Source organism: Coregonus clupeaformis, unplaced genomic scaffold (assembly GCF_020615455.1).
Source record: "Coregonus clupeaformis isolate EN_2021a unplaced genomic scaffold, ASM2061545v1 scaf0388, whole genome shotgun sequence".
Classification (NCBI taxonomy): domain Eukaryota; kingdom Metazoa; phylum Chordata; class Actinopteri; order Salmoniformes; family Salmonidae; genus Coregonus; species Coregonus clupeaformis.
In genome coordinates this window covers 189522-205000 of record NW_025533843.1, presented here as the reverse complement: position 1 = coordinate 205000, position 15479 = coordinate 189522, and the positions used below count along the sequence as shown (strand labels likewise).

General features: G+C 48.6%; 1 protein-coding gene across 2 annotated transcripts in view; it reads right to left on the bottom strand.

Moving 5' to 3' along the window:
- Positions 1 to 15479, bottom strand: part of LOC121562294 (FERM, ARHGEF and pleckstrin domain-containing protein 1-like) — a 189069-nt gene that overhangs the window by 163730 nt on the left and 9860 nt on the right. For both annotated transcript variants that reach the window (XM_045215187.1, XM_045215186.1), the window contains exons 2-3: positions 9253 to 9479; positions 4212 to 4316 (exon numbers count right to left, since the gene is read on the bottom strand). In XM_045215187.1, the coding sequence (XP_045071122.1) occupies positions 4212 to 4316; positions 9253 to 9423 (276 nt within the window). In that variant the 5' untranslated portion in view covers positions 9424 to 9479. The remainder of the gene's footprint in view (positions 1 to 4211; positions 4317 to 9252; positions 9480 to 15479) is intronic.

Here is a 15479-nt window from a genome sequence, read left to right as displayed (position 1 = left end):
AAGGGGTTAAAGCAGCCACCTCCATACAGCCTGGGGTTAAAGGGGTTAAAGCAGCCACCTCCATACAGCCTGGGGTTAAAGGGGTTAAAGCAGCCACCTCCATACAGCCTGGGGTTAAAGCAGCCAGCTCCATACAGCCTGGGGTTAAAGGGGTTAAAGCAGCCAGCTCCATACAGCCTGGGGTTAAAGGGGTTAAAGCAGCCACCTCCATACAGCCTGGGGTTAAAGCAGCCACCTCCATACAGCCTGGGGTTAAAGCAGCCAGCTCCATACAGCCTGGGGTTAAAGGGGTTAAAGCAGCCACCTCCATACAGCCTGGGGTTAAAGGGGTTAAAGCAGCCACCTCCATACAGCCTGGGGTTAAAGGGGTTAAAGCAGCCACCTCTATACAGCCTGGGGTTAAAGGGGTTAAAGCAGCCAGCTCCATACAGCCTGGGGTTAAAGGGGTTAAAGCAGCCAGCTCCATACAGCCTGGGGTTAAAGGGGTTAAAGCAGCCAGCTCCATACAGCCTGGGGTTAAAGGGGTTAAAGTAGCCAGCTCCATACAGCCTGGGGTTAAAGGGGTTAAAGCAGCCAGCTCCATACAGCCTGGGGTTAAAGGGTTAAAGCAGCCAGCTCCATACAGCCTGGGGTTAAAGGGGTTAAAGCAGCCACCTCCATACAGCCTGGGGTTAAAGGGGTTAAAGCAGCCACCTCCATACAGCCTGGGGTTAAAGGGGGTTAAAGCAGCCAGCTCCATACAGCCTGGGGTTAAAGGGGTTAAAGCAGCCACCTCCATACAGCCTGGGGTTAAAGGGGTTAAAGCAGCCACCTCCATACAGCCTGGGGTTAAAGGGGGTTAAAGCAGCCACCTCTATACAGCCTGGGGTTAAAGGGGTTAAAGCAGCCAGCTCCATACAGCCTGGGGTTAAAGGGGTTAAAGCAGCCAGCTCCATACAGCCTGGGGTTAAAGGGTTAAAGCAGCCACCTCCATACAGCCTGGGGTTAAAGGGTTAAAGCAGCCAGCTCCATACAGCCTGGGGTTAAAGGGGTTAAAGCAGCCAGCTCCATACAGCCTGGGGTTAAAGGGGTTAAAGCAGCCACCTCCATACAGCCTGGGGTTAAAGGGGTTAAAGCAGCCAGCTCCATACAGCCTGGGGTTAAAGGGGTTAAAGCAGCCAGCTCCATACAGCCTGGGGTTAAAGGGGTTAAAGCAGCCAGCTCCATACAGCCTGGGGTTAAAGGGGTTAAAGCAGCCACCTCCATACAGCCTGGGGTTAAAGGGGTTAAAGCAGCCAGCTCCATACAGCCTGGGGTTAAAGCAGCCAGCTCCATACAGCCTGGGGTTAAAGGGGTTAAAGCAGCCAGCTCCATACAGCCTGTGGTTAAAGCAGCCAGCTCCATACAGCCTGGGGTTAAAGGGGTTAAAGCAGCCAGCTCCATACAGCCTGGGGTTAAAGGGGTTAAAGCAGCCAGCTCCATACAGCCTGGGGTTAAAGGGGTTAAAGCAGCCACCTCCATACAGCCTGGGGTTAAAGCAGCCAGCTCCATACAGCCTGGGGTTAAAGGGGTTAAAGCAGCCAGCTCCATACAGCCTGGGGTTAAAGGGGTTAAAGCAGCCACCTCCATACAGCCTGGGGTTAAAGGGGTTAAAGCAGCCACCTCCATACAGCCTGGGGTTAAAGGGGTTAAAGCAGCCACCTCCATACAGCCTGGGGTTAAAGGGGTTAAAGCAGCCACCTCCATACAGCCTGGGGTTAAAGGGGTTAAAGCAGCCACCTCCATACAGCCTGGGGTTAAAGGGGTTAAAGCAGCCACCTCCATACAGCCTGGGGTTAAAGCAGCCAACTCCATACAGCCTGGGGTTAAAGGGGTTAAAGCAGCCACCTCCATACAGCCTGGGGTTAAAGGGGTTAAAGCAGCCACCTCCATACAGCCTGGGGTTAAAGGGGTTAAAGCAGCCAGCTCCATACAGCCTGGGGTTAAAGGGGTTAAAGCAGCCACCTCCATACAGCCTGGGGTTAAAGGTTAAAGCAGCCAGCTCCATACAGCCTGGGGTTAAAGGGGTTAAAGCAGCCACCTCCATACAGCCTGGGGTTAAAGGGGTTAAAGCAGCCACCTCCATACAGCCTGGGGTTAAAGGGGTTAAAGCAGCCACCTCCATACAGCCTGGGGTTAAAGGGGTTAAAGCAGCCACCTCCATACAGCCTGGGGTTAAAGGGGTTAAAGCAGCCAGCTCCATACAGCCTGGGGTTAAAGGGGTTAAAGCAGCCACCTCCATACAGCCTGGGGTTAAAGGGGTTAAAGCAGCCACCTCCATACAGCCTGGGGTTAAAGGGTTAAAGCAGCCACCTCCATACAGCCTGGGGTTAAAGGGGTTAAAGCAGCCACCTCCATACAGCCTGGGGTTAAAGGGGTTAAAGCAGCCACCTCCATACAGCCTGGGGTTAAAGGGGTTAAAGCAGCCACCTCCATACAGCCTGGGGTTAAAGGGGTTAAAGCAGCCACCTCCATACAGCCTGGGGTTAAAGCAGCCACCTCCATACAGCCTGGGGTTAAAGGGGTTAAAGCAGCCACCTCCATACAGCCTGGGGTTAAAGGGGTTAAAGCAGCCACCTCCATACAGCCTGGGGTTAAAGGGGTTAAAGCAGCCAGCTCCATACAGCCTGTCTTCCTCTAGACCATTATCAAGTCACCAGTAGCACTGTCCAGGGGTCAGTATTGGGCAACATTCATGACTCAGAACAATGCAGATATAAAAGCGTGGCATTATGCTCTGGTCTAAAGTAGTGCACTAAAGAGAGAATGGGGTTCCATTTGGGACGCATCCTAGTTATAAAGAACACAGTGCTGCTGTCTGACCATCATCCTCCTGGGGTTAATTAGTTAGTTATAAAGAACACAGTGCTGCTGTCTGACCATCATCCTCCTGGGGTTAATTAGTTAGTTATAAAGAACACAGTGCTGCTGTCTGACCATCATCCTCCTGGGGTTAATTAGTTAGTTATAAAGAACACAGTGCTGCTGTCTGACCATCATCCTCCTGGGGTTAATTAGTTAGTTATAAAGAACACAGTGCTGCTGTCTGACCATCATCCTCCTGGGGTTAATTAGTTAGTTATAAAGAACACAGTGCTGCCGTCTGACCATCATCCTCCTGGGGTTAATTAGTTAGTTATAAAGAACACAGTGCTGCTGTCTGACCATCATCCTCCTGGGGTTAATTAGTTAGTTATAAAGAACACAGTGCTGCTGTCTGACCATCATCCTCCTGGGGTTAATTAGTTAGTTATAAAGAACACAGTGCTGCTGTCTCACCATCATCCTCCTGGGGTTAATTAGTTAGTTATAAAGAACACAGTGCTGCCGTCTGACCATCATCCTCCTGGGGTTAATTAGTTAGTTATAAAGAACACAGTGCTGCTGTCTGACCATCATCCTCCTGGGGTTAATTAGTTAGTTATAAAGAACTCAGTGCTGCTGTCTGACCATCATCCTCCTGGGGTTAATTAGTTAGTTATAAAGAACACAGTGCTGCTGTCTGACCATCATCCTCCTGGGGTTAATTAGTTAGTTATAAAGAACACAGTGCTGCTGTCTGACCATCATCCTCCTGGGGTTAATTAGTTAGTTATAAAGAACACAGTGCTGCTGTCTCACCATCATCCTCCTGGGGTTAATTAGTTAGTTATAAAGAACACAGTGCTGCCGTCTGACCATCATCCTCCTGGGGTTAATTAGTTAGTTATAAAGAACACAGTGCTGCCGTCTGACCATCATCCTCCTGGGGTTAATTAGTTAGTTATAAAGAACACAGTGCTGCCGTCTGACCATCATCCTCCTGGGGTTAATTAGTTAGTTATAAAGAACACAGTGCTGCCGTCTCACCATCATCCTCCTGGGGTTAATTAGTTAGTTATAAAGAACACAGTGCTGCCAGTCTCACCATCATCCTCCTGAGGTTAATTAGTTAGTTATAAAGAACACAGTGCTGCCGTCTGACCATCATCCTCCTGGGAGTTAATTAGTTAGTTATAAAGAACACAGTGCTGCTGTCTGACCATCATCCTCCTGGGGTTAATTAGTTAGTTATAAAGAACACAGTGCTGCCGTCTGACCATCATCCTCCTGGGGTTAATTAGTTAGTTATAAAGAACACAGTGCTGCCGTCTGACCATCATCCTCCTGGGGTTAATTAGTTAGTTATAAAGAACACAGTGCTGCCGTCTCACCATCATCCTCCTGGGGTTCTGGTACTGTAGCCCAAAGTAGTCTCCTTCAGACAGGTTCAGATGGACACACACCAGGTCAAACAGAGCCTTGGCCGGGGCACGTTGCTGTGGAGAGACAGAATAGAACAGAAGACACCAGGTTACAGACAGAACAGACACCAGGTTACAGACACCAGGTTACAGACAGAACAGACACCAGGTTACAGACAGAACAGACACCAGGTTACAGACAGAACAGACACCAGGTTACAGACAGAACAGACACCAGGTTACAGACAGAACAGACACCAGGTTACAGACAGAACAGACACCAGGTTACAGACAGAACAGACACCAGGTTACAGACAGAACAGACACCAGGTTACAGACAGAACAGACACCAGGTTACAGACAGAACAGACACCAGGTTACAGACAGAACAGACACCAGGTTACAGACAGAACAGACACCAGGTTACAGACAGAACACACACCAGGTTACAGACAGAACAGACACCAGGTTACAGACAGACACACCAGTTACAGACGAACAGACACCAGGTTACAGACACACACACCAGGTTACAGACAGAACAGACACCAGGTTACAGACAGAACAGACACCAGGTTACAGACAGAACAGACACCAGGTTACAGACAGAACAGACACCAGGTTACAGACAGAACAGACACCAGGTTACAGACAGAACAGACACCAGGTTACAGACAGAACAGACACCAGGTTACAGACCGAACAGACACCAGGTTACAGACAGAACAGACACCAGGTTACAGACAGAACAGACACCAGGTTACAGACAGAACACACACCAGGTCAAACAGGGCCTGTGGCTATGGCTCCATCCAATAAATATAGAGCTGAAAGCAGGTTAAGTTCCAATGTCCACACTAGCCTCCACCTAGAGACCACCATCCAATACATATAGAGCCAATCACAGTGCTGTGAGAGAAAACAACCTCTCTCTAATTGGCTGTTCCTTCTCCTCAGCTGGAGTTAATGGATGGTAGAGCCACAGTCAACAGCTTCTCTCCAGGCTGTAGAAGTTAGTGTGTTGTTAGCAGAGCCACAGTCTACAGCTTCTATCCAGGCTGTAGAAGTTAGTGTGTTGTTAGCAGAGCTACAGTCGACAGCTTCTATCCAGGCTGTAGAAGTTAGTGTGTTGTTAGCAGAGCTACAGTCTACAGCTTCTATCCAGGCTGTAGAAGTTAGTGTGCTGTTAGCAGAGCTACAGTCAACAGCTTCTATCCAGGCTGTAGAAGTTAGTGTGTTGTTAGCAGAGCTACAGTCTACAGCTTCTATCCAGGCTGTAGAAGTTAGTGTGTTGTTAGCAGAGCTACAGTCGACAGCTTCTATCCAGGCTGTAGAAGTTAGTGTGTTGTTAGCAGAGCCACAGTCTACAGCTTCTATCCAGGCTGTAGAAGTTAGTGTGTTGTTAGCAGAGCTACAGTCGACAGCTTCTATCCAGGCTGTAGAAGTTAGTGTGTTGTTAGCAGAGCCACAGTCTACAGCTTCTATCCAGGCTGTAGAAGTTAGTGTGTTGTTAGCAGAGCCACAGTCTACAGCTTCTATCCAGGCTGTAGAAGTTAGTGTGTTGTTAGCAGAGCTACAGTCGACAGCTTCTATCCAGGCTGTAGAAGTTAGTGTGTTGTTAGCAGAGCCACAGTCTACAGCTTCTATCCAGGCTGTAGAAGTTAGTGTGTTGTTAGCAGAGCTACAGTCTACAGCAGGGTTCTTCAATTCCGGTCCTGGAGGATGATTCATCTGTTAATAGAGCATCAAATTCTCCCCTTCTCCTCTCTCTCTGTCAGCAACAGAAACCTCAGTTTGTCCCAGATACAGAAGCTGCCATGAGGCCCTGACTGTTCCCCGTTGTCCTGAATGAACCCAGATACAGAAGCTGCCATGAGGCCCTGACTGTTCCCTGTTGAACCCAGAAGTAAAAAGGAGAGGCGTGGAGAGGCCTAAGCAGCACCAGACCTCCAGACCTCCAGATCTCCAGACCTCCAGACCCTACACATACCAACATTACAGCAGCACCAGACCTCCAGACCCTACACATACCAACATTACAGCAGCACCAGACCTCCAGACCCTACACATACCAACATTACAGCAGCACCAGACCTCCAGACCTCCAGACCTCCAGACCCTACACATACCAACATTACAGCAGCACCAGACCTCCAGACCTCCAGACCCTACACATACCAACATTACAGCAGCACCAGACCTCCAGACCTCCAGACCCTACACATACCAACATTACAGCAGCACCAGACCTCCAGACCTCCAGACCCTACACATACCAACATTACAGCAGCACCAGACCTCCAGACCTCCAGACCCTACACATACCAACATTACAGCAGCACCAGACCTCCAGACCTCCAGACCTCCAGACCCTACACATACCAACATTACAGCAGCACCAGACCTCCAGACCTCCAGACCTCCAGACCCTACACATACCAACATTACAGCAGCACCAGACCTCCAGACCTCCAACCCCTACACATACCAACATTACAGCAGCACCAGACCTCCAGACCTCCAGACCCTACACATACCAACATTACAGCAGCACCAGACCTCCAGACCTCCAGACCCTACACATACCAACATTACAGCAGCACCAGACCTCCAGACCCCCCTACACATACCAACATTACAGCAGCACCAGACCTCCAGACCTCCAGACCCTACACATACCAACATTACAGCAGCACCAGACCTCCAGACCTCCAGACCCTACACATACCAACATTACAGCAGCACCAGACCTCCAGACCCTACACATACCAACATTACAGCAGCACCAGACCTCCAGACCTCCAGACCTCCAGACCCTACACATACCAACATTACAGCAGCACCAGACCTCCAGACCTCCAGACCCTCACATACCAACATTACAGCGCACCAGACCTCCAGACCTCCAGACCTCCAGACCCTACACATACCAACATTACAGCAGCACCAGACCTCCAGACCTCCAGACCCTACACATACCAACATTACAGCAGCACCAGACCTCCAGACCTCCAGACCTCCAGACCCTACACATACCAACATTACAGCAGCACCAGACCTCCAGACCTCCAGACCCTACACATACCAACATTACAGCAGCACCAGACCTCCAGACCTCCAGACCTCCAGACCCTACACATACCAACATTACAGCAGCACCAGACCTCCAGACCCTACACATACCAACATTACAGCAGCACCAGACCTCCAGACCTCCAGACCTCCAGACCCTACACATACCAACATTACAGCAGCACCAGACCTCCAGACCCTACACATACCAACATTACAGCTCCACGGGGTGAGATCTTGCATGGAGCCCCAGGCCGAGGGAGATTGACAGTTCTTTTGTGTTTCTTCCATTTGCAAATAAGCCTTGTGTAGGTCTACAATCTTGTCCCTGACATCCTTGGAGAGCTCTTTGGTCTTGGCCATGGTGGAGAGTTTGGAATCTGATTGATTGATTGCTTCTGTGGACAGGTGTCTTTTATACAGGTAACAAACTGAGATTAGGAGCACTCCCTTTAAGAGTGTGCTCCTAATCTCAGCTCGTTACCTGTATAAAAGACACCTGGGAGCCAGAAATCTTTCTGATTGAGAGGGGGTCAAATACTTATTTCCCTCATTAAAATGCAAATCAATTTGTAACATTTTTGACATGCGTTTTTCTGGATTTTTTTGTTGTTATTCTGTCTCTCACTGTTCAAATAAACCTACCATTAAAATTATAGACTGATCATGTCTTTGTCAGTGGGCAAACGTACAAAATCAGCAGGGGATCAAATACTGTTTTCCCTCCCTGTACACCCACCTAGTACCGGGTCGGACCCTCCTTTGCCTCCAGAACAGCCTGAAATTGTTGGGGCATGGAAACGTTGCTCAATTGGCATCAAGGGACCTAACATATGCGAGGAAAATATTCCCCACATCATTACACCAACGCCACCAGCCTGTACCGTTGACAAAGATAAATGACTACAATGTACATCTGTATAGCAAGCCACGGCCACATGACTCACTGTCTGTAGGGGTGGTGTACCTAATAATCTGGCCACACAGTGTATATTATAGAACGTGACTCACTGTCTGTAGGGGTGGTGTACCTAATAATCTGGCCACTCAGTGTATATTATAGAACATGACTGTCTGTCTGTAGGGGTGGTGTACCTAATAATCTGGCCACTCAGTGTATATTATAGAACATGACTGTCTGTCTGTAGGGGTGGTGTACCTAATAATCTGGCCACTCAGTGTATATTATAGAACATGACTGTCTGTCTGTAGGGGTGGTGTACCTAATAATCTGGCCACTCAGTGTATATTATAGAACATGACTGTCTGTCTGTAGGGGTGGTGTACCTAATAATCTGGCCACTCAGTGTATATTATAGAACATGACTGTCTGTCTGTAGGGGTGGTGTACCTAATAATCTGGCCACTCAGTGTATATTATAGAACATGACTGTCTGTCTGTAGGGGTGGTGTACCTAATAATCTGGCCACTCAGTGTATATTATAGAACATGACTGTCTGTCTGTAGGGGTGGTGTACCTAATAATCTGGCCACTCAGTGTATATTATAGAACATGACTGTCTGTCTGTAGGGGTGGTGTACCTAATAATCTGGCCATTCAGTGTATATTATAGAACATGACTGTCTGTCTGTAGGGGTGGTGTACCTAATAATCTGGCCACTCAGTGTATATTATAGAACATGACTGTCTGTCTGTAGGGGTGGTGTACCTAATAATCTGGCCACTCAGTGTATATTATAGAACATGACTGTCTGTCTGTAGGGGTGGTGTACCTAATAATAATATCATAGAACATGGTTACAACATCCATCCATCCACCAGTACATTAATCAGCACCGCTCCCACAACAGGCAATGGAAAAATAGTTAATCTTGGACCTAATAGGACTCAGCCAAGAGAATGGGAAGGACCCATCCTCCAGTGTTAAAGCATTGGGAACTACGGACATCGTCCAAAGCATTGGTTCCTGTACTCACTGATACGTGGAAGACCTCCGTGACGTCGTCCAGCAGCTGTACCCGGATAGAGACCTGTCGTCCTGGGGGCGTGGTTCGGGGCCGCTGGCCTGGTTCCAGGGTAGACACCCCAAAACTCTCTGGGGCCCCCAGCCTCTGGGCCGCCAGCGCGCTGTCCACCGGATCCACCATGGTGTCTCAGATCAGTTCCTCAGTCAGCAGTCAGCCTCTCTACTACACTCACACACCTGAGGACAGACAGAGAGACACGTACATGATCCACTCTGAAGACAAGGACATATCTGAAGAGGGAGGATCAGAGACTGACCTCCAGAACTGTATTGTGGGGGTATCTGAAAACAAGGACATATCTGAAGAGGGAGGATCAGAGACTGACCTCCAGAACTGTATTGTGGGGGTATCTGAAAACAAGGACATATCTGAAGAGGGAGGCTCAGAGACTGACCTCCAGAACTGTATTGTGGGGGTATCTGAAAACAAGGACATATCTGAAGAGGGAGGATCAGAGACTGACCTCCAGAACTGTATTGTGGGGGTATCTGAAAAACAAGGACATATCTGAAAGGAGGATCAGAGACTGACCTCCAGAACGACCCCAGAACGTATTGTGGGGGTATCTGAAAACAAGGACATATCTGAAGAGGGAGGATCAGAGACTGACCTCCAGAACTGTATTGTGGGGGTATCTGAAAACAAGGACATATCTGAAGAGGGAGGATCAGAGACTGACCTCCAGAACTGTATTGTGGGGGTATCTGAAAACAAGGACATATCTGAAGAGGGAGGATCAGAGACTGACCTCCAGAACTGTATTGTGGGGTTCTGACAAGGACATATCTGAAGAGGGAGGATCAGAGATGACCTCCAGAACTGTATTGTGGGGGTATCTGAAAACAAGGACATATCTGAAGAGGAGGCTCAGAGACTGACCTCAGACTGTATTGTGGGGTATCTGAAACAAGGACATATCTGAAGAGGAGGATCAGAGACTGACCTCCAGAACTGTATTGTGGGGGTATCTGAAAACAAGGACATATCTGAAGAGGGAGGATCAGAGACTGACCTCCAGAACTGTATTGTGGGGGTATCTGAAAACAAGGACATATCTGAAGAAGGGAGGATCAGAGACTGACCTCCAGAACTGTATTGTGGGGGTACCTTAAGAGCAGCGATTCTCAACTGGTGGGTCGTGACCCAGATTTGGGTCGCGGGAGGTTTTGAAATGGGTCATGGGTGATTTATTTATTTATTTGTTTTAATAATTTGAAATGAAAATAATACTCCAGTCTGAATTTAACTTAAACCAGGTAGAAAGTGTGTAGAAATGATAATGAACTTACATTTTTTTTATAATTTAATCTCTGAACAATATTTCTTCAATCCCAGTATTTTCCATATTGAGCTATTAGCGAAGCTATTTAGGTTGATTTTGTGTCTCAAACCAGGGAGTTTATTAACATTCTTCATCAAGAATATTGGCTAAATGTTATTATTGACAATGAAAGAGGTGGGAATGTTGTTCCCTTGTCATATAATTGCTACATTTAATATCAATATAGCGTTAAAAATAGTTTTCCAGATTGTATTTCGCCCGATTCTTTTTCGCGATGCAAATATTGGGTCGCGACTGAGACAACCTGGTTCAATTTGGGTCCTGTGGCAAAAACCAGTTGAGAACCACCGCTTTAGAGGACAGAGTATTGTTTTCGATACTAACAAGCTAGACATGTTGTTTTGTCCATCTAATTCTCTTGCTGCAGCTTTTTTAGTTCCAGTATTTCCATTGATGTTTCAGTAGGCAAGCAGCCCTCCCAGCCGGAGTGGACAGAGACGGTAAACAGAGAGCCAGCCGGAGTGGACAGAGACGGTGAACAGAGAGCCAGCCGGAGTGGACAGAGACGGTGAACAGAGAGCCAGCCGGAGTGGACAGAGACGGGGAACAGAGAGCCAGCCGGAGTGGACAGAGACGGTGAACAGAGAGCCAGCCGGAGTGGACAGAGACGGGGAACAGAGAGCCAGCCGGAGTGGACAGAGACGGGGAACAGAGAGCCAGCCGGAGTGGACAGAGACGGGGAACAGAGAGCCAGCCGGAGTGGACATAGACGGGGAACAGAGAGCCAGCCGGAGTGGACAGAGACGGTAAACAGAGAGCCAGCCGGAGTGGACAGAGACGGGGAACAGAGAGCCAGCCGGAGTGGACAGAGACGGTAAACAGAGAGCCAGCCGGAGTGGACAGAGACGGGGAACAGAGAGCCAGCCGGAGTGGACAGAGACGGTAAACAGAGAGCCAGCCGGAGCAGCAAGGACATGCAGAACAGACACAGGTTGCCATGGGAATAGAAGTATTCAGCCCAAAAAAGGACAGATAATTACTGTGAGATCCAGGCCAGATCCTGTCTGCCTGTAACAGTGTGAACCAGGCCAGATCCTGTCTGCCTGTAACAGTGTGAACCAGGCCAGATCCTGTCTGCCTGTAACAGTGTGAACCAGGCCAGATCCTGTCTGCCTGTAACAGTGTGAACCAGGCCAGATCCTGTCTGCCTGTAACAGTGTGAACCAGGCCAGATCCTGTCTGCCTGTAACAGTGTGAACCAGGCCAGATCCTGTCTGCCTGTAACAGTGTGAACCAGGCCAGATCCTGCCTGCCTGTAACAGTGTGAACCAGGCCAGATCCTGTCTGCCTGTAACAGTGTGAACCAGGCCAGATCCTGTCTGCCTGTAACAGTGTGAACCAGGCCAGATCCTGTCTGCCTGTAACAGTGTGAACCAGGCCAGATCCTGTCTGCCTGTAACAGTGTGAACCAGGCCAGATCCTGTCTGCCTGTAACAGTGTGAACCAGGCCAGATCCTGTCTGCCTGTAACAGTGTGAACCAGGCCAGATCCTGTCTGCCTGTAACAGTGTGAACCAGGCCAGATCCTGTCTGCCTGTAACAGTGTGAACCAGGCCAGATCCTGTCTGCCTGTAACAGTGTGAACCAGGCCAGATCCTGTCTGCCTGTAACAGTGTGAACCAGGCCAGATCCTGTCTGCCTGTAACAGTGTGAACCAGGCCAGATCCTGCCTGCCTGTAATAGAGTGAACCAGGCCAGATCCTGCCTGCCTGTAACAGTGTGAACCAGGCCAGATCCTGTCTGCCTGTAACAGTGTGAACCAGGCCAGATCCTGTCTGCCTGTAACAGTGTGAACCAGGCCAGATCCTGTCTGCCTGTAACAGTGTGAACCAGGCCAGATCCTGTCTGCCTGTAACAGTGTGAACCAGGCCAGATCCTGTCTGCCTGTAACAGTGTGAACCAGGCCAGATCCTGTCTGCCTGTAACAGTGTGAACCAGGCCAGATCCTGTCTGCCTGTAACAGTGTGAACCAGGCCAGATCCTGTCTGCCTGTAACAGTGTGAACCAGGCCAGATCCTGTCTGCCTGTAACAGTGTGAACCAGGCCAGATCCTGTCTGCCTGTAACAGTGTGAACCAGGCCAGATCCTGTCTGCCTGTAACAGTATGATCCAGGCCAGATCCTGTCTGCCTGTAACAGTGTGAACCAGGCCAGATCCTGTCTACCTGTAACAGTGTGAACCAGGCCAGATCCTGTCTGCCTGTAACAGTGTGAACCAGGCCAGATCCTGTCTGCCTGTAACAGTATGAACCAGGCCAGATCCTGTCTGCCTGTAACAGTGTGAACCAGGCCAGATCCTGTCTGCCTGTAACAGTGTGAACCAGGCCAGATCCTGTCTGCCTGTAACAGTGTGAACCAGGCCAGATCCTGCCTGCCTGTAACAGTGTGAACCAGGCCAGATCCTGTCTGCCTGTAACAGTGTGAACCAGGCCAGATCCTGTCTGCCTGTAACAGTGTGAACCAGGCCAGATCCTGTCTGCCTGTAACAGTGTGAACCAGGCTAGATCCTGTCTGCCTGTAACAGTGTGAACCAGGCCAGATCCTGTCTGCCTGTAACAGTGTGAACCAGGCCAGATCCTGTCTGCCTGTAACAGTGTGAACCAGGCCAGATCCTGTCTGCCTGTAACAGTGTGAACCAGGCCAGATCCTGTCTGCCTGTAACAGTGTGAACCAGGCTAGATCCTGTCTGCCTGTAACAGTGTGAACCAGGCCAGATCCTGTCTGCCTGTAACAGTGTGAACCAGGCCAGATCCTGTCTGCCTGTAACAGTGTGAACCAGGCCAGATCCTGTCTGCCTGTAACAGTGTGAACCAGGCCAGATCCTGTCTGCCTGTAACAGTGTGAACCAGGCCAGATCCTGTCTGCCTGTAACAGTGTGAACCAGGCCAGATCCTGTCTGCCTGTAACAGTGTGAACCAGGCCAGATCCTGTCTGCCTGTAACAGTGTGAACCAGGCCAGATCCTGTCTGCCTGTAACAGTGTGAACCAGGCCAGATCCTGTCTGCCTGTAACAGTGTGAACCAGGCTAGATCCTGTCTGCCTGTAACAGTGTGAACCAGGCCAGATCCTGTCTGCCTGTAACAGTGTGAACCAGGCCAGATCCTGTCTGCCTGTAACAGTGTGAACCAGGCCAGATCCTGTCTGCCTGTAACAGTGTGAACCAGGCCAGATCCTGTCTGCCTGTAACAGTAAGCGTTTCCCAAACCTTCCATAACAAAGCCATCACCTACAGAGAGATGAACTTGGATAAGAGTCCCCTCAGCAAGCTGGTCCTGGAGCTCTGTTCACAAACAGACCCCACAGAGCCCCAGGACAGCAACACAATTAAACACAACCAAATCATGAGAAAACAAAAAGATAATTACTTGACACATGGGAAAGAACTAACCAAAAAAACAGAGCAAACTAGAATGCTATCTGTCCCAAACAGAGAGCACACAGTGGCAGAATACCTGACCACTGTGACTGACCCAAACTTAAGGAAAGCTTTGACTATGTACAGACTCAGTGAGCATAGCCTTGCTATTGAGAAAGGCCGCCGTAGGCAGACCTGGCTCTCAAGAGAAGACAGGCTATGTGCACACTGCCCACAAAATGAGGTGGAAACTGAGCTGCACTTCCTAACCTCCTGCCAAATGTATGACCATATTAGAGACACATATTTCCCTCAGATTACAGCGATCCACAAAGAATTCGAAAACAAACCCAATTCTGATAAACTCCCATATCTACTGGGTGAAATACCACAGTGTGCCATCACAGCTGCAAGATTTGTGACCTGTTGGCACAAGAAAAGGGCAACCAGTGAAGAACAAACACCATTGTAAATACAACCCATATTTATGTTGATTTATTTTCCCATTTGTACTTTAACTATTTGCACATTGTTACAACACTGTATATAGACATAATATGACTTTTGAAATGTCTTTATTCTTTTGAAACTTCTGAGTGTAATGTTTCCTGTTAATATTTATTGTTTATTTCACTTTTGTTTACTATCTACTTCACTTGCTTTGGCAATGTTAACATACGTTTCCCATGCCAATAAAGCCCTTTGAATTGAGAGAGAGAGCGAGAGACCGGCACAGTGTTTCCACAAAACCTTGTGTGCTAAGTGCTTCGACAAACAGTGCCATAAAGAGGCCTATTCTTCCTGAGGCAGCAGGCCTAACTAACTGAGTACACATCCAAAGCCTAAGTAGACAGCAACAAAGACAGAGACCACACTGACTAACGTTACTTTAATAAAGCTTGTACTATATAGCTGGTTGAGGAATAAAGTGTAACATTGATGGAGTAATTATTGAAGAAAATATGATCCAATAACTAAATACATGGCAACATCATCACTTCAACTTCTTTCCGATAGAAAGGGAGTTGGGTATCAACACACCGCCGGCACTCTGTTCAGAGGTGTTCAGTCTCGGCTGGCAAACGCTATTAGAGAGTCCGAGCATTTAGAGGAAAGCTTAATGAACACAGGTGATACAGCCTTTAGAAAGCTTAATGAACAGGATACAGCCTTTAGACTGTGATACTACTATAGGTAATACAGCATTTAGAGGAAAGCCTAATGAACACAGGTGATACAGCCTTTAGAGGAAAGCTTAATGAACACAGGTGATACTACTATAGGTAATACAGCCTTTAGAGGAAAGCTTAATGAACACAGGTGATACAGCCTTTAGAGGAAAGCCTAATGAACACAGGTGATACTACTATAGGTAATACAGCCTTTAGAGGAAAGCTTAATGAACACAGGTGATACAGCCTTTAGAGGAAAGGTTTCGAGCCTGATGTTTGGCAACTCGAACCTTCAGCTCCCTCCACAGA